A 19,571-nucleotide genomic window follows, 5' to 3' on the forward strand; every position below is an offset into this window, starting at 1 on the left:
TGGAAGAGGAATGTTGCTGGGTGGCTCTGGACAGCAGTCCTTGCTAACAGAGACAAACAAGCTGACACAGTCCTTCATCTGCCGCGAAGTTGTGACCACGAGGCAGTATCAGCTATCGCAGAACCATGGAAACAGTCAGCCTGAGTGAGACTGGCTCATGGGACAGCAGAGGGGAAGGAGGAGGAGCACTGGGTCTCTGATAATACCTGCAAGTGCTGAATCGGTCCACCCTGGGGGTGCTTCTCCTAGACTCTTCATGTTATAGAATAAACTCTGCATTTAAGCAGAAAGGATCCTAATAGCTCCAATCACTTAAATGATTAATAACATAACAGCAGTCATAGCACATTTTCATGATTTGCCAACACGTGCTAAGCCCTGGGTAGCTATTATCCCTGATCCCTGGGGCAATCCTATGTGCGAGCATCATGATCCTCCATCAAAGCTCAGTGTGCCAAAGCTAGTAAGCAAAGCTATGATTTGTTCCTGGGCTTCCTGGTTATAGAAATAATGCACTTGGTGTTACATACTATATGTCCCAGACCTACACCCCCAGTAACCACTTGGCACACACAGCACTGCAGCCCTTATACCTGTGACATTTGCCATGAATGAGACTGTCAGACCCTATGGCTCTAGGGGCCTAAAATCACAGAGGTGGACCATGCCAAGGTGGCATGGCAAATCTGTAAGTCAGAACCTGAAGAACCTATATTCTCGTGGCCTGGAAGGCACTCTTTCCTGAAAGGCACAACTGATACAACCAGGGGGGCAACCTGAGCCCCACTGCCCAGAGGGACCAGGCTTCAGGGCCAGGCCTCCGGCACCTACTGCTATACGATCTGGCAGACCAGCCAACTCAGGAAAACACACTCACCAGCTGTGCCGAATGCTGCTGTTCATGGCTGGGGCTGCCCCGTTTCTTCGGCAGTGATGCCTTCAAGCGCTTCTCGGCTGCCTCTCTCTCCTTTTTTGCCACCTGGACTAGCTCATCCTGGACTGCAGCCTGCTCCTGTTGGAACCTAAGCCAGGAGAGCAACAGGGAGAATCAGGTGCACAAGGCCTCACTGGCAGAACAAGGGTATGGAAGGCTGAAGCCTACCTATTCACTTCACCTGACTAGGTAGGGCTGGGGTTTGTGGGCCACCAGAACTTTGAGCTAGCCCTCAGCTACCCAGAAGGTCATCCTCTCACCACTAGGTCAGTTACAGCACCCATGGCCAGGGGACAGTGACACTTAGGACAACACAGACCAGGAACAGAAGACCTGGCCACAGGCAAGGTATCAGGCAGCTCCTGCCAAAGAGAGATTTGTCAGGGGACAGCTGAAACCCATGTGAGCAACCCCTTCAAATGGGTGGGCAAGGTGGGCAGCCCCCTTCTCGCCTGTACTGAGAGCCTAGAGGTTGTTGACAGCAGCTGTCCTTTGTTTTGGACACCTAATTCTTCACCCTGAGTACACTCCTAACCCTGGACCTACCCTGGGAGTTTTGCCTAGTGTATCCTAGTAGAGAAAAGTTAATACTAAAATGTTCACAGCAGTATTTATTACAGTCCAACAATCAAGGTCAAGTTAAAAGAAAATACAGCATGATCCTACAGATCTGTATCACAGTACCAGTAGAAAATACTTATATATAGATTGAATCCAAAAATTGAGAACAAATAATCTGATGAGCAATAAGCATACTAAAAAGCAGGCATAACTGATGGAAAGCAGATTATAATAGTGAAAATAGCAAAATACAAAACTGTATATGATGTTAAACACCCTAAGCTAAGGGAAAGCACCACATGGAAGAGATTCCCCAAAACACCCACAGCAGGTGCACTGAGATAATGAGTCTATGGGAGATTTGTTTTAATTTTATGTTTTCTAAGCCTTTCATTAGTATGTATTATTTTAAAATTGTTTTTAAAAGTACCAAGGAAACTGGGTGTGGTGGTGCATGCCTTTAATTCCAAAAGTTGGGAGGCAGAGGCAAGCAGGTCTGTGTGAGATCAAGGCCAACCTGGTCTACATAGAGAGTTCCAGGCCAACTGGGGCTATAAGGAGACTCCTCCTCCCCGCCCCCCGCCGACAAAAGGCCAGGGTAGAGGGTAGGTTAGTTATTCCTGAAGAGGCCTTTGGGATTTGGGAGAGTAGTTTTTGAGAACTTGGGACTTTACAAGTCTGTCCTGCCAGAGGGCAGGGCCCCAATCATGGCTGACCCTGGGTCCATGGGCTAAGTCTTGGCCCTGGTACCACACAGAGGCCATTTCCTCAAAGATGATGAAGAAGTAAGGACTGCAGAGAACAGTCTCTGTGAGCCAGGAACCATTCCGTGTGTCTTACTCCTGATAGTGCCCCACTGAGGACATCATCTTCTTACTCCTTCTTAGTGATTTCTCAAGGTGACAACTAGTAGGTCACAGAATTAGAAGGCCTGCCTGTGTACCAGGGACCTCTTGTCCCATCCACTTTCCTACACACCCTTGGGGGAGAGAAAAGAGCTCTCCTACAGAGATGTGGCAAGCTCTCAGGATCATGGTCTGTACTGGTATACTGGTAGGAAGTCATTCAGATAGAACTGGGCTTTAACAATGGATTTTTTGGGGGCGGTCTTTTTGAAACAGGGTTTCCCTGTAGCCCCAGCTGGCCTGGAACTCACTATGTAGACCAGGCTGGCCTTGAACTCAGAGATTCACTTGCCTCTGCCTCCCGAGTGCTGGGACTAAAAGTGTGTACCACCATGCCCATCTTAACAATGGCTTTTTAAGAATCCATCTTTGGTAACTAACTCCCCTACATCCTTTTTACTGTTACTGTTTTCATTCTAAAACTAGGATCTGGGCCACCATATAGCCGTCTTCCAACACAAGTGAGATAAAATATGAGGCAAGTCTTTCAGGGCCCCAGATGTGAGAAGGCATCCAGAGGAAAATGGCTTTCAGGGGGAAAAGTGAGAGGGAACATAGACTCTTAGGCTCACCTCTTGAGATTCTCCTTTGCCATCACCAAGGGCTGCTGGCTACCACTGCTCTGTGTCCTGGGTACTTTGGAGTCTGCAAGGGAACCAGAAAAGGGCAAGTTAACAACATTCAGTATAAATGAAGGCAGGTGGGCACCAGAGTCAGGGCACAGGAACACATACCCATGGTTCAATGTGCTCCCTAAGAAAGCAACACTTTGCAAGTGGATAGATACATCCCCACAGAGGAGCATGTCCCAGGGACAGACCACAGAGCTCTACAGGTAGATGGAAGCATGTCCTTGATTCAATCATTCTGGAAAGCCCAGTGACCCTAAGGCAGCTGTACCCCTGAGGGCTCTATACCAGGATGTACACAGCACTGGACTGGCAGAAGGCAAAGTCACTTCAGTGGAATGTTCTAAGTCCACCTACTTGCTAGGCAATTCTGTGGAATCTAGATCAGCTCCTACCCAGAGCCCAGATGTCACTGTAGGCAATACCTGCTCTGCTGTGTATCCACAGCCCCTGGTCTAGATTTGGGCACCAGGGCAACAGTGGGTAGGAGGCTCTTGCATCATGTTTATTTTGGTATCTGCTACGATTTGAATGCTTGTCCCTCTAAAAGTCATGTTGAACCATTATTTCCATTCCAAATGTATTAAGAGGCAAGACCTTTGATCAGATTAGATGACATTGTGACAGCTCTCCCACGATGGCATCAGTGGCTTTGTAAGAAGGCAGAGAAACTTGAGTTGGTACACTTGCTCTGTCTCCCATATGATAACCTAGGCTAACTTGCACTTTTCAAAATTCCCACCAGCAAAATGGTCCTCACCAAATGGTGCCCCTTGACCTTGGCCTTTTCAGACTCCAGAACTGTAAGAAATAGACTTTTCTTTCTAAACTACCCCACCTGTCCTAGTTTGTTTCTCCATTGCTGTGACAAAATACTCTGACCAATACCAACTTGGGGAGGAAAGGGTTTATTTGGCTTACATCTCCCAGGTCACAGTTCATCAGGGAGCCCAAGGTAAGAACTCAGGGCAAGAACCTGGAGGCAGGAGTTGGAACACAGGCCATGGAGGAATGCTGCTTACTGGCTGGCTTCTGTGGCTCCTACTCGGCCTGCTTTCTTATGCAACACAGGCCCACATGCCCAGGGGTGGCACTACCCACAGTGGGCTGGGCCCTCCCACATCACTCAACAGTCAAGAAGGTGCCCCATGGACATGGCCACAGGCCAGTTCAATGAAGACAATTCTCCAATTGAGGTTCCCTCAACCCAGGTGTGTCAAGTTGACACTAAACTATCCAGCACACCACCTGGTATTTAGTTATATAACAGAAAACAGACTAAAACAGCACCCATTTCTACAAATTTCTAATGCTAACGCTCCATATTAAACCCAACTATACTTTAGCTTGTCTCACTTCTAGACTTATCTAGAGAAAAATCTAGGTAACTGGGGACTTCTCTCCTGCATATGGTAACAATGAAGGTATTGTCACTCTTTTCCTCCCCAGTCCCATCCTTCCAAACCTATGTGCCCTCTCTGACATCCTCCATCTGCATCTTAGGACTCTAAGACAGGAGCTGCTGGAGTTGCACCAATTATTAATGAGGGACAAGAAGGGCCATCCAGAGGTGGGTTATTCTCTTCCAGGACATAGGCACGTCTAAAAGTCATCACACCAATTCACATGAGAACACTGGCACTGCTTAGGTCTGAGGAGGACACACCTCACACACTCCTCAGTAACATGCCAGGGTCTCGGCTGGGACTAAAGCATAGGAGGGCTGACTGCTACCTGGGCTGACTGACTACTGCTGGGGTTTTATGGCTGCTACTGGAGCTGACTGACTGCTGGGGCTGGGCTTCTACATTAAAACTCCTCCTAGTCACTCACAGAGGCTTTAGTTAGGTATAAATTGTGCTGTTTACTTTTGGTTTTTTATAATTCTCCTTTTTCTGTGATGAGATGGAGCTCAGTTGGTAGAGTGCTTGCCTAGCATGCATGAAATCCTGGATTCTACCCCCAGCACCACATAAACCAGGTGTGGTGAAGCACACCTGTGATCCCAGCACTTGGGAGCTTGAGGCAGAAGACCAGGAGTTCACCCTTGGCCACATAGAGTTCAAGGCCAGCCCATGCTACACAAAATCCTGTCTCAAAAATTAATTAATTAAAAATTTCCCTTTCATAACCATAAAAATAATACCTCTACCCACTGAAGAGAATGTGGCACTAACCCATCAACCTTCTTCCCTCTGGCCTGCCCAGGTCCCTGATTCCTCAGTACTGAGCACCCTGTAAAATATCTATCAGTTACCAGTGATATGGGGAGTCTCATCATACAAATATCTGCCATTTGTGCTTATTTTCTATTGCACTATCTTTCTTAAAGATCTGTAAAACATGGGCTGGAGAGATGGCTCAACAGTTAAGAACACTGACTGCTCTTGCAGTGGACCCAAGTTGGTTCCCAATACCCACATGGCAGCTAATAACTGTAAATAGCTCCAGTTACAGGGGATCTGACACCTTCTTCTGACCTCCAAGGGCATTGCATGACACCAGTACACTTACATATGTACAGGCAATACATTCATATACATAAAGATATTTTTAAAAGATCTGTAAAACTCTTCATACACAGAAATTAAAGCATTCTGTCAAGCATTGTTCTCTAGTTTATCATCCATACCTCAGTATTTTTTTAATTGTCTATAATTTCATACAGTTTTCTACTTTTCTTCTTAGTATAGATTTCTTTATTTGATGGGAAAAGCTCTTCTTAACACTTCAATTTTTAAACCTGGGCTATGGTGTGAGGTAAGGATTTAATTTTAACATCTTTATCTTTATCCCATTACTAACATAAAGGCAAAAACTGTTTAAAAAATATCTTTAAATCAGTCCATTTCAAGACAGTCCATTTCTGCTCAATCTTCTACATTCGAAAACCCAAAAAACAGTCTGTAAAATTACTTTGTTATTCTAAAACCAAATGACAACTGAACCACCATCATTCCTTTTTCAAAGAGCTGAAACTTACCAAAATTGAAGCAAAAGCTTCCTGTATTGTCACAGCGGAAATGACAGTATCCTGGGGTCGTTCTCACCTTTTCATCACTCCTTCCACCAGTTAATCTGGTTTATTAAAGCTCACAGGGTGGTTAGATCCCTTTTCAATCTTTCTCATCTCTAGGGGAAGAGGCATTCTTGGTAAAGGACAAGAGGGTTTTGAGCTTATTCGGCCACTTCACAAAGATCTCAGAGTGAATCAGGTACTAATGGCCTCTAATGTCCATGGGAAGCCCCAGGGCAGACACACAGAAGAGTGGCAAAATGCAAGCAGCCCCTCCTGGTCTGAAGGGCCCCTCACCTCTCCTCACCTCCCACCCATCAGGGTCCTATCTTTCCAAATGCAGGCAGCCCCTCCCTCACATGAGGAGCCTGCTCTGTACCATGCCTGGCCTTAGAGAGCTGGAATAAGCTTCAAGTATTACTTGGTGACACCAAGTAATGACCCCAATGGTGGCTATCTGGTGCTTAACTAGAGTTGCATACATCCTAAAAGAGTACCCTGTCTACCTGCCACATGTCCTGGACAAAGTATAGCTCCCACTCTGTAATCTTACAACCCCACAAAGAAGGTGGGTGGGAAAGGCAACACTAACCCAGGCCACACACTACGATTCCCAGGCAGTGGCATAGTCGTCCCTCAACAGTGGCTTAACACTTTGCTCCTAAGCCAGTCGATTTCTTGTTTTAAAAAGCAAATATCAAACTTCAAATAACAGACCCATATTCTCACAAGGGTTTACTGGCTAGAACAGCAGTTATTCCCAAAGAGTGTTTTTAAATCCTATCTTAGCTGAACACTGCAGCCTTCTTTCTTAAAGGCTTTTTGTTTCATTGTGTTTGTTCCAAGTGGTTGTTTGGGAAAGCACAAACCTCCCTATTTGTGATAGGTATAGCAGAGCAGCATGGGCACCAGCTCTAGTGGCCAAGATGCCTTGGGAAGGTCAGGTCAGGGTGCTGAGGCTGGCACCAGAGCTGCTCACTGAAGTACCCCATTGGGCCACTTTCATATATTTCATCCTGACTGGCAGTTTGGTTAGAGCTGCTGAGGCTGAGGATGGCTTCTGCTTCTTTTGGATCCTGAAAATCAGAAGCAACTTCCTACCTGAGCTGTCAGATCTCCTCCTTCTGCCTCATCTCTCACATGGAGAAACAGAAACCAGCAAGGGAAACAGTCTGGCCCCACGTTGCACAAGCTCTGACTATGCCAGGACCCTTCACTGCACTAGACAGTGACTGTTGTAGGTGCATGTAGAGCACTGTCCCAGGAGGCAGTGGCTTGCTCCACACAGAAGTAAAGGTGAGCCCAGCAAAAGCCAGACTTCGTCTCTCCCAGCCGCTTCTCCCATTTTCCCGCCTTACCTGCCTGAGGGGCTTTAGAGGTATCTTCTGGGAGGCCACATGCAGAAGGTGGAGGAGGTGTGGGCATAGAAGTAGTGGGCACAGGAGCAGGGGCAGTAGGTGCAGAAGCAGGGGCTGGCTGCTGCCCTGTTGAAGGCTGACTGGAATCCTTCATGCGGTTCACCACACTTTCAGACAGCTTTGGGAAGAAGTGAGAAATGGGAAAAAGTTACATGACAGGAACCTCTTACTCCTGCTACAGAATTACTGGACACACTGTTTTCTTGAGACCAGCTCTAGGAATATAATTCTATTCAAAAGCCTCTCATGGTGGCCCAGTAGCAAGCTCACTTGGAATTCGAAGACAACCCCAGGAAGGCACCTCTGGCTCCTCAGCTTCCCTGGCCCCCCACTGCCCTTTTGGCACTCTGTACTTGGGGTGTCATTCCTCACACCTCATCCTTCATTCATTCACACTCCCTGACCCTCTGAGTCCCACCAGCCCCACAAGTCTCCCATGTCCATCATCAGTGGTCCTTTCAACATAGCTCAGTGTTCTCTCCCAGGAACCTTTGCACACACCCTCACAAAGTGCCATCTCTCCCCTCCCCCAGCCCACCCTGGATGCCTGCCAGGGAAGCAGCCCCCTGTGTGGAAACCTCCAGGGCTGGACTTCCCTAGCATTCATCCCCCACTCCCCAGCTCCAGCACCACACAGAGCAGATAATCAGAATACTTCTTGATTCATTTCACCTGATTCCCCTAATGAAGCCCGGGTAACCAAAACGCTCATTCATTTTAGAGGAAGTAAAATAGGCATGAGGGTGTCATAAAACAGTTTACTGAGATGAAGTAGCAAGCTAGGGATAAATCCCAGATAAAAACCCTTAAGAGTTCACTTCAGTAAATATTTATTAAGTGCCTAATATACACAAGCCGTCATAAAGCACAGCTGAGGGGAGAACATTAAAAATGGCTTTAAGACAAAAGACACCATCAGCAATTCTACTCCCAGCTATCTACCGGAGAAAAGTAGTCCCCTGTGTGTACAAGTATGTGTTAGGATGTCACTGTGGTACTGGAAGAGAGGGAAAAAAGCTTGGAAACATGAACATCCAAGAGAGAACTGCTCAAAGAAATCATAGTGCACAATTCTGTGAGATGTCATGTAGCCACCATGGAGGACTGTGGCAAGATACCCATATCCTGTCAGGAAGGAGCTGTGTGACACAGGGAAGGCGGCTAGCAAGTTGCAGGACTTTCAATGCATCTCAATTTGGTGAAAAGAACACACAACTGTAGAAATGCAAACATAAATCTAACTGAATGTGAATACATACACACCTACATTTATAGACACAAATCTACATTGACTTTTCACATCTCTTCACAGATGCACATACAGGAACTGCTCAGAAGGGCTGGCTGCAGGATCCTCACCACAGCACTGGAGGATAAGTTGGCAAGAAGAGCTGAGCAGGATTTTCACTTCTACCTTTTTTGTTGTTGTTTTTTGCTACTCTGTGTGTGTGTGTGTGTGTGTGCATACATGTATGAGAACGTACATGTGTGGATGTGTGTGTTTAAGCATTAATGATCATTTGCCATGATCATTTCTTTGATAAAGATTATATTAATAATTGAATCCCTCCAGTATTTAGGATGCAGAACAAACCTATCAGTGGGAGAGATAGGGGGCCTGGAATGAAGCTGTGTCTGTGGTCCACTGATGGCCAACAGGATTATGCTGTCAAGGTCGGGCTATGATTTGAGTTTGGGTCATAAGGGTTTGTGATGCAAGTTTGGTGGGACCCATAAGAAGTGGGCCTAGTGGTGTGGAGTCACTACTGACTCCTCCCTACTCTGTTCCATTGATAATGTGATCTCTTGAATGTGCTCTACCCTGGTGATATCATCTGCCATGAAGTGATGCAGTCAGGGGAATCCCTCACCAGAGCCAGCACTATGCTATTGGATTTACAGACATCAAAACTGTGAGTTGCATGAACCTCTTTTCTTTGTAAAAACTCAGACTCAAGTATTTCAACACAATAACAGAAAACAGAACATGAGTACCAACATAATTCATGGAGAAAGAGCCCATCTGTGATGACATGCAGACAACCTGACATTCACACACAAGACAGCGAAGTTGGACCCCTACACTAAACGAACTCAAATAGATTAGTAACCTGGGCTGGAAAGATGGCCCAGCAGTTAAGAACACTGGCTGCTCTTGCAGAAGACCCGGGTTTGAATCTTGGCACCCACATGGCAGCTAACAACTGTCCTAACTCCAGTTCCAGGGGATCCGACGGACTCTTCTGTCCTCCGTGGGCACTGTATGACACGGGCACACTTACCTACACACAGGCAATATACACATACACATAAATTAAAAATAAAATATTTTAAAAAAATAGACTAGTAACCTACATGTAAGAGCTAAAACAATAAAACTATTAGAGGAAAACATGGAGGCAATTCTGAATGACTTGTTTGAGGCATGGATTCTTATGGTACCAAAAGTAAAAGTGACCCATAAAAGACAGATAACTGGACTTCATCAAAAGTAAAGTTCTGATAATTACAAGACATACTCAAGCAACTGGAAGGAGCCCACAGAATGGAGAAAACATCCACAAATCATACACCTGAGAAGGGATTCATATTGAGAATACACAAAGAACACAACTGAAAAGAAAGTGGTGTGGTCTGGCTCAGTAACCCTCCAAGGTATGCATGCTTAAGTCTGGGTAATAGTACTGCAAGGTCCTTAGGTGAGTGGGATATGCCCTTAATGGAGTTGAGGGACCCCATTCTGCTCTCTCCTTCCTTCCTGGCTCATGAGGTGAGCAACTTGTTCCAGCATGTGTTTCTGGTACATGTTCCCACCATGATGTGTGTTTCCACCATGATGTACTGCTTTCATCAGTACCCAGAGCAGTAAGACAACAGTCATGGAGTAGACATCCCACACTCACAAGCAAAGATAAAACCTTTTCCTTATATGTTATATGTTAGCTTTCTTAGGTACTTTACCACCATAACCCAAAGCTAATATACAGGACAAAAAATCTGAACAGAAATTTCTCTAACATACAAGAGAGAAAGAGAGAGAGAGAGAGAGAGAGAGAGAGAGAGAGAGAATGAGAGTGAGCCAAGAAGCAGATAAAAAGATACTCAACACCATCCATCATTAGTGAAACACAAAATCAAACCACATGGAGAGGCCACTTTACATCCACCAGGACAGCTGCAATCAAAAAGTCACACTCCGGGGGTCTGCAAAGACAAAGAAACCAGAGCCTTCATACAATGTCTGTGGATATGTAACCAGAGCCTGGAAGCTCCTCCAAAGACTAAACATAAGAGTCATTCATATGATCCTACAGTCCCAGTTATAGGGACATGCCAAAGAGAAAGGAAAGCATACCCTCACACAAATCTACACCAGTATTCACATCAGCATATGTAGAAAGGCCAAAGCCTAGAGACTGCCCACATGTTCCTTAACTAACAAGTGCATAAGTAAAATGAAGGCATCTCTACAATGCAATACTACCGAGTCATTAAAAAGGAACCAATACTGATGCATGCCATATAATGGACAAGACTGGACAATACAGTAGTGAAAGAAGGCAGACACAAACAGCTGCAGCCTGCATGACACAGACCTGCATGGTATGCCTAGCCAGGAAAATATCCAGGTACAAAAGGAGGTTACCAGCAACCTCAGGCCTAGAGAATGAGGATATTGGGAGCTGATAGCTACAGGACCAGGGGTGACTTGGGGTGAGTGGGGTAGGGGAGATATGTTAATGGTAGCACATACCTGGATATAACTTTGTGGTAGAATGCAGGAGACCCTGCTGGGTTCCATCCACAGTACAAAAAAGAGAGAAAGAGCACAAAAATGAGCAGGCCAGCTAGGGTGTCCCTCAGAGACAGCCAAGAGAGATACCTCAGAAATGTGCTCATGAAGGCAGGAGCAAGGTTCAGGAAGCCTTGGTAGGGGGTCAGGCATGGAGAGGTAGACTCCTACGTGTTATAGGTTAGGGTACCAGGGATGCTCTAAGTATGAGAAGGAGACACTTGCAGACAGGGAGAGACTAACAAGCCTGGAGCCACAGATTTGTGCAGGAAGTGCGAGGTGCAATAGTGGGCAGTAAAAGAGGCTTAAGTGTTAGAAGCCAAGGAACCAAACAATTGTAAAGCTCTGAGCTTTACAGGAAGCTCTGGATGGTTTGCTAGAGAGAATGGTCAGGACACAAGGGGCACAGCTTTGGCAGGGTCAAGACAAAGGCCTGCAGGGCAGAGGGAAGGGAGTGTGCAGTGGCTGTCTTGCCTGACAGGAATGAATGAGAGCAAGGGCTTGAAGAGAAAAGAGTTTGACTCCTGTGATAGTGTAAGAACTTGGGTGAGAATGGCAGAAAAGGGGAAGTCAAGAAAAAAACTATCTTGAGAAGGTAGAATATTCAGTTGTAGATATTAAAAATCCCTCAGATTATGAAAGGGAAAGAGCCTTCAAGAGTTGGGCTTGCTTCTTCTCTGAGCTGTGGAAACTGAGCACAGTGACAAGCAGACACGACACGTGGAGAATAAAGGTCAATTCTAAAGCAAGAGGAACCAGCTACATGCTGAAGTCAGCACAGGGCCCAGTGCGTGTGTGTAACAGCAAGGATGAAGTAGAATCTTCCTGCAGGGAGCCTCTGAAGGGACTCTGAATGGGAAGAAGTTCTGTGCTCTACCACGGGAATCCCAGGAAGCAATGTGACCAAGAGTTAAGGCACAAGGAATCATGACCACACTCTGTTTCCCTTCACCAGGCCAATGTCTGATAAGCATTATGTGATTACGATGCTCTAGAAACAATTCCTTATGGCAGGAACTTGTGGAAAAGACACAGTGAGCCATTTCGCTATTCTTTTTTGTTGTTAGTTGGTTTTTGGTTTTTTTTTTAATACTGCTAAGGATCAAACCCAGGGCCCCAAACATGCTAAGCATATGTTCTACTGCTTAGCCACACCAGCCCAAACATACTGTATTTCATGCAGCCAAAGACGTCATGCCATTTCTGATATAGCCTGATAAGACAAAAAGTGCTAATGAAATTAGTACTCTACCTATTTTACAGAAGCTCAACTTCAGAAATGTGAGAACATGTTTCAAAAACATCAGTAAAGATGTGACAAATGCCTTAGTAAAGTGAAGAGGGCATGTAGGGAGGGAGCAGGGAGGGAGGGAAGCCACATGTGGGACTAGCTAAAAGGGTAAGGAGTCCCACAGGGACCTAGCTGAAGGCAGTAACCACCAAGAAGACTGAGGCCAGTGTGTCCACCTGCATAAAGGCTACTCTGCTGAGAGTGGGATGGAGAGGAAACCAGGCAGTCAGGCCAGAGGGTGAGACCTCACCCAACAGACCAAGGCAAGGTAAAGACTGACCCCAAGGCAAGAGGAAGGTGAGGGTCACTACAGGTGAGTCACGGGCTCTAATGTGCCAGTCCTGGCCCAGGTGGCATCAACAGACCCACAATGCTTGGCAAGTGAGGGGCTAAGGAAAACATTGGCACAGTTCTTGTTGGCGGTGAGAAATTTGTAATATTTTTTAATGTTGCTACAAAATACAGCAAGAAATATTTTTAATCAACAAATATACACACACAGTAGTCATGCGAGAATAAACACCATCTGGGCAGTGCTCCCTGTACCAACAGAACCAGAACGCAGGCCTGGAGAACCAGATGGGGCTGGGTACTCGGTGCCATGGGCCCACTGGTCACTGTGCCACCAGAGCCAGCAGGGGCTGGGTGCTTGGGACCACAGGCCCACTGGTCACTGTGCCACTAGAGCTGGCCAGGGAGGGTTCAGTGTGGTCATCAGAGGAAGGCCACACTCACAGTAGTGCTGAGGGACAAGTTCTTCCAGTCTCCCATGGCACAACCCTGACCCTGTTCTTATCTCTGAGTTTTTCTTTCCTGACTTACAGGATGGAGAGTGCCAGAGGCAAGCTGGTTTCACACAGCTCAGGAGAAAGGGCTGTGCAGTTGGTTCTACCTGGGTTTGAATTCTAGCTAAGTTGCTGACTAGCTGAGTGACTTTGGGTAGTGAACTTATCTCTAAATCAGTTTCTTCATCTATGAAATGGAAATAACTAATGGTGGAGACCACATAGCTGTGCTAAGTAACAGGCAATTTGCAGAAAGCAATTGGCACAAAGAAAACAATCAATGGGCACTATTAAGTGTACCTGCCACATATCACACAGATATTAAGTTAGAACCCAGGCAGATGCATACCGGGTACACATGAACACATGAAGGGATTGACAGCAAGAACAATTAATATTTAGTGAGACTACAACCTAAGAGTGTGCAGGGCTCTCAGGTGCACTGTGACCTTGCATGAGTCTCTTCCTATTATGTCCAGAATCCTCAGGCAATTACAACAGGCACTTTATTTTTTAAGAGCCCCTTCCAGGTCTGATATCCTATGGCTCAAACCGGAACCTGCACTCATACTGGAGGAAAAGGGAACCCTGAGGAGGTCTTTTCCTGCCACTGTGACATGCTTGCCTCATGTCTCCACAAGTCCACTAGGAGGAGGACAAGTCCAGCAGTCTCTTTCCTGCCACACAGCCCTGTCTAGAGCTCCCTAGTGGGGATGCATGGGAAGGAGTGCAGAAGGAAGAGCAGAGAGCAACAGTCAGAGGCTAGAGCTCTGTCTAGGTCACATGTGGAGACCTTACCCCTCCCATCCTCATGGATGCTTCTGGAAACACAGATTTCTCCAGAGGATCCTCACCACAACCATAGCCAAAATACCACTATCATTCAAGAATAACCATGAATATACAGTTCCCAAAGAGAGGGGTAGACAGCCATATAAGAATAAGTCAGTCAAGTGGCCCATCTCCCCTGACTGGAGGCTGCTTTTCCAAATGCTGTGCCCCAACAGAACTGTGACCTAAAAATAGCAGCATCCAGTGACCCCAAATAAAGAAGACCAGAGTCAGTATAGAACACCTAACATACCTGTGAATATCAGCAATCACCACAGCCCACCTCACCAATCTCCCACCACTACATCCACCCCCCAGAAACCAAGCTATAGAGAGGTGAAGAACCCTTCCCATAAGTAACAGGCTGCTTCACACAGTGCTCTTCTATCCTGGGGGCATAAGGAATAAAAGGCAGAGGGGACAAGACAGCAAAGCTAAACAAGGCAACACAAAACTTCCCAAGGACTCAGTCACCAAGGGAACCTGACACATTTCCTTGACCGAACTCCTGCCCCCCCCCAACTGCACTTTCTCCTCATTGCTCTGCTTGAGTTGTCTCCACGGCATTTATTACAACCAGACACAATATACATTTGAGTTCTTGCATGCTGTCACTCCTATCAGAATATAACCCCAGCATGGAAGCCATGATTCCATTTTGCTCTGGCTGTATCCTTAGTGCCCAAAACAGTCCCAGGCACATTAGAGAGGCTCAAATATCTGTTAAACATTTATTAAAGGTCCAGGACCATAATATTGCATACATGCAAGAGTGTTATTAGTCAGATTTCCATTACATATGTGCAACATTGCATATGTGATAAAATACTTGAGACAATCAACTTAGAAGATGTATTCTTGGCTCTACTGCTTTGGCCTGTGGTGGCTTGGTACATTATGGCAGGGGATACCTGTCCTAGTTAACTTTGTCAACTTGTCATAGCTGTGTCCAGTGATCTGCGAGGAAAACCTAGATTGAGGAATTGTTAGCTTGGCCTTTGAGCATGTCTGTGAGGGACTGTCTTAACTGTTAATTGATGTAGGAGGCCCAGCCCACTGTGGGCAGCACCATCCCTAGGCAGGTGGTCCTGGGCTGTTTAAAAAAGCTAGCTAGTGGCGGGGGGGTGGAGAGACGGCTCAGCAGTTAAGAATACTGATTGTTCTTGCAGAAGACCCAGGTTCGAATCCCAGCACCCAAATGGCAGCTAACAACCGTCTATAACTCCAGTTCCAGGGGATCCGACAGTCTCTTCTGTCCTCCTGGGGCATTGCACCACACAGGTGCACTTACATACAGGCAATACACGCATGCACATAAAAAATAAATAAATAAAATTTAAAAAAAATAAAAGAAAGCTAGCTAGGAGCTGGAGACATGGCCCAGAGGTTAAGAGCACGGCTGCTTTGCAGAAGACCTGGCTCAGTTCCCAGCACCCATATGGTGGCTAACAACTCTCCTAACTCCAATTCCAGGGGATCCAGTGCCAGTGCCTTCTTCGGACCTCCACAGGCATTGCATGACATTTACATACATACAGGCAATACACTCATACACATAAAATAATTTTTCTTAAAAAAAGAAAAAGAAATCTAGCTACCCATGAGCCTAGGAGCCAGCAAGCAGTGTTCCCCCTCATTTTCTACTTCAGGTTCCTGCTCTGACTTCCCTCACTGACAGACTGCTACCTAGAAGCATAAGGTGAAATAAACCCTTTTCTTCCTACGTTGCTTTTAGTCAAAACTTAATCAGAGAAACCAAAAGGAAACAAGAACAAGACCTGTTCACTTCCAAAGGAGTTGAGAAGCGAAGCTGTGGGGTGAGATCCCAACAACCTTCAAAGGGACATTTCCAATAGCCTAAATTCCTTACACAAGGAATTTTACACCTTACCCATAAAAGTTCCCCATCCCAGCTTCATTATACAGGGTCTTCAGGGGACACTATCCATACCATAGCAAGCATATAAAGGTTCCATGGCATCAACTTGTACTCAAAGAGATTATAGTCAAACAGGGAGATGAGGAAAACACAGGCAGAATATAAGCCAAGAGAGAGTAGCAGCTCAGCCAAATGCCCCAGGAGTTCCAGCTCGGAGGGAGATGCTGAGGCCTTGATCTCACACCACATGCAGGGAGAGAGGGGGTGTCTTTGTAAGCAGGGCTGTGCAGGGTGGCCTTGCAGAGCTGGAAATGGCATGAATGAAAGCACACGGGGATGGAGAGGTCCTGAGGTTCACTTGCACAGGGCGCAGGTGAGGTACATAAGGTACACAGGGCTGTTGGGCTCCACCTGATAAGGCTCCTGAATGGTAAGAGGCTAGAGTTTATTCTACCATCAACTGGAGCCACTGTGGCTTCTGAAAGCGACTTGCCAGGATCTGCTCCATTCAGGATAGCACAGAGGACTTGAGATCATGATGGGATAGAGGAAGTGTGGCGACACAGGAGTACAGATCAAGAGGAAGAGGTTGAGGCATAGAACTGGCTGCAGGGTGGAAGCAAAAAGATGGATCCAGAAGATACTGAGGAAGTGAAGTTAGTTAAGACCTGTCTGAAAGCATGGGCAAGTGAAGAAAGCAACTCACAGAGTAGTATATACAATATGATCTCATTTGTGCAATAAAAAAGGAAGAGGATGCTTGTATATATAGGCTTGGGAAGAGTCTGGAAGGATTCATGAGAAATTGTGAACAGTTGGCATTTTAAAATAAGATACACTCTGCAAGAAGAAAAAAGTCATAAAGTAACAGAAAGAAAAGATGACAGCAAGGCTTCCAGCCTGGCTTGCTGGAAAGTAGGAGGTGTCACTGCAAAGCCAAGAAGAGCCTGTGCATGAAGTGCTCCCACTGCATCTAATAGCTCAGCCTGTGTGTGAAGTGTTCCCAGTGCATCCAATAGCTCTGTCCCTCAGCTGCTCCAGAGGCCGAAGAGGTTGCACAGAGAAGAAGAAATCATGGAGGGATGCCGATGAGAGAGCCCAGGGGAAGACTGGAGGAAGGATGTGATTTCCTGGACTACACTCCAAAAGAGGCCAACAAAGCTCATGGCTGGAGCAGAGGCAGTCAAACCCCAGCATGAAGGTAAGCCTGTCTTTTAGACCCCAGTGAAAAAGTATTGCACCTTACTGTTACTACTTGAGCACAAGCCACACACTCCAGGCTTTGGCTAAATGCATTTTCTCTGCTTCACCATTTTACACTGAAGAAAATAGTAAGGAAAGTTGAACAACCCATGCACAATCACAGATGTACTAAGTGCTAAGGCGGAGACTCAAAGCCAAACCCTAGCACTAACAGTGACACTCACATAAGTGAGGCAGGAGCAAGGTGCCCCTTGAGGTGACGTGTGCACAAGCAAAGGCAGGAGCATGGCACCCCCTTGAGGTAACACCTGCACAAAAAAAAAGCAGGATCTTGGTGCCCCTTTGAGGTGACACCTGAACAGGCAAAGGCAGGAGCACGGTGATTCCCAAAATGACACTTAAGGCAACAAACCACCATTTTCATACAAGAGCTAGCTCAGGAATTTGCAGTTAGATCCTCCACTGATGGGGTTTTATGGAGCCTGAGGAGGTAAAGGAGAGGTACCTAAGAAGTCATCAAGCAACCTATTTAAACAAGATGAACATCAATATGAAAATTAGCACTTTTAGCCTTACAAATTGTCCTGTCTAGACAGAGCTGAGAAGTAACTTGGGGGCAGTTTTCTCAGTTCGTGAACTAAGGCATAGGCCCCCTTATCGGCAGGAGGTATCACCAGGGTCACTATGGATGGAGAAAGTATGGTAATGAGAAGTGGCTTGCAGACCAACCAAGCCTGCATGACCATGCTCTCTCCACACAGTGCCATGTTTTCTGAGGTCCCATTAGGTCCCAGACACTGTGCCAAGCACTGGGGAACTAGATCAAATCTGTTCCACATTCTTTCCCAGCCTGAGCCTACGGCTCCTGTGGGCAGCAGGCAGAGGGTCAGCCAAGCACCAAGGTGGTGCCAACTGGGCATTTTCCAGAGGACCCAGCTTACTAGAAGTCTCAATGAGTCCGGCTCCTGAGGCCCAGACACTTGGATCCTTAAAGAGGCTCTGCCCAACCCTGCAGTGCTATAAAGAGTCCTCCTCTCCTTCCCTGGGGCTGTTGCCTTGGAGATGGTGCTCCTAGTCCTCAACTTCCTAGGAGCTGAAATTAAACCCACCGGCTGCTAAGCACAGATGTAAATCCCAGAATGTCAGGACAAGAAAAACCCTCAAGGACCTCTGACACCAAGAGTGGCATATGGGGACAGGCAGATGATAGAAACAAACAAAATAGGCATAGCAAAGAAAAACAAAAAACCAACATGTCAGGTCTCTGTGCTGGTAACAGGGCTGGGGGCAACTTAAATCAAACACATCAAGTCTCTGTGCTGGTAACACTGCTGAGGCCATTTTAAACCACCAAAAGGGGACAGCAGCCTTGTCACTCGAGCAAAGTGCTGCCATAAGGGAAGACGCCAGACTAAAAATGTCCCCCCCCCTTCCAAAAAAGCTAAGACTTGAATTATGTAAAGCCACCCAATTTTTAAATGGCAGCAATTAATTCAAACCTATTAATAACATAAAGATTCTGGGCTCACAGTTGGGGGCAAGAAAATCAGCCAGTGTCTTCAAATTCTATCCAATGAGTATCATACGATCTGTGGCAAGCTCTGAGTCTCTTCTGAAGTTACTCCTGCTTGAAGGGCAGAAGTGGGGGGCAAGTAAGAGATCATTATGCCCAGGGCAGGAAGCAGTAAGAGGGGAGCTGTTCTGCAGGTACCATCAAGGAAGGCTCCTCAGAGATCAGCCAAAGAGGGGAAGGAAATGATTGATCCAGAGGATGGAGTCACAGATCAGATGCATGGAACAGGACAGAGCACAGCAGAAGCAAGTATCCCCCATGGCTAGGCAAAAGGGCACCAACACATGGCACGCCCAGTGAGCCTGGCCTGGCAAAGGACCATTAACCCAGAGGCAAGGAGAAGCTCAGATGTGGCACAATCATCCCTGACTATGAACATTCAGGCAGAAGAAATGAAAAAGGGCTGCCTCAGAGAGCAATACAGGCCAGAGGTACAAAGATGGAGTTTTTCCCTACCCCTTTCCTTTTTAAAAAATTATTTATTTAGCCAGGCGTGGTGGTGCACACCTTTAATCCCAGCACTTGGGAGGCAGAGGCAGGCAGATCTCTATGAGTTCAAGGCCAGCCTGGTCTACATAGTGAGTTCCAGGACAGCAGGAGCTACAGGGAGGCCCTGTCTCAAAAAAAAAAAAGACAAAAAAATTATTTAATAACCACATGATTAGAAGAAGCATTTCATTATAGCTTTAACACATTCAGTAACACACACCAGACCAGGGATATATCACTTTTGAAAGTGGTTCTAAAATTTTT

General features: G+C 46.4%; 1 protein-coding gene across 1 annotated transcript in view; it reads right to left on the reverse strand.

Annotated features, from left to right (window-relative positions):
• Nucleotides 1-19,571, reverse strand: part of Chchd6 (coiled-coil-helix-coiled-coil-helix domain containing 6) — a 266,137-nt gene that overhangs the window by 234,087 nt on the left and 12,479 nt on the right. Inside the window, exons 2-4 of the mRNA XM_008828575.2 lie at nucleotides 7,404-7,581; nucleotides 2,973-3,045; nucleotides 878-1,022 (exon numbers count right to left, since the gene is read on the reverse strand). Of these exons, the coding sequence (XP_008826797.1) occupies nucleotides 878-1,022; nucleotides 2,973-3,045; nucleotides 7,404-7,581 (396 nt within the window). The remainder of the gene's footprint in view (nucleotides 1-877; nucleotides 1,023-2,972; nucleotides 3,046-7,403; nucleotides 7,582-19,571) is intronic.

Source organism: Nannospalax galili, unplaced genomic scaffold, assembly GCF_000622305.1.
Source record: "Nannospalax galili isolate Female #2095 unplaced genomic scaffold, S.galili_v1.0 scaffold332, whole genome shotgun sequence".
Lineage (NCBI taxonomy): Eukaryota > Metazoa > Chordata > Mammalia > Rodentia > Spalacidae > Nannospalax > Nannospalax galili.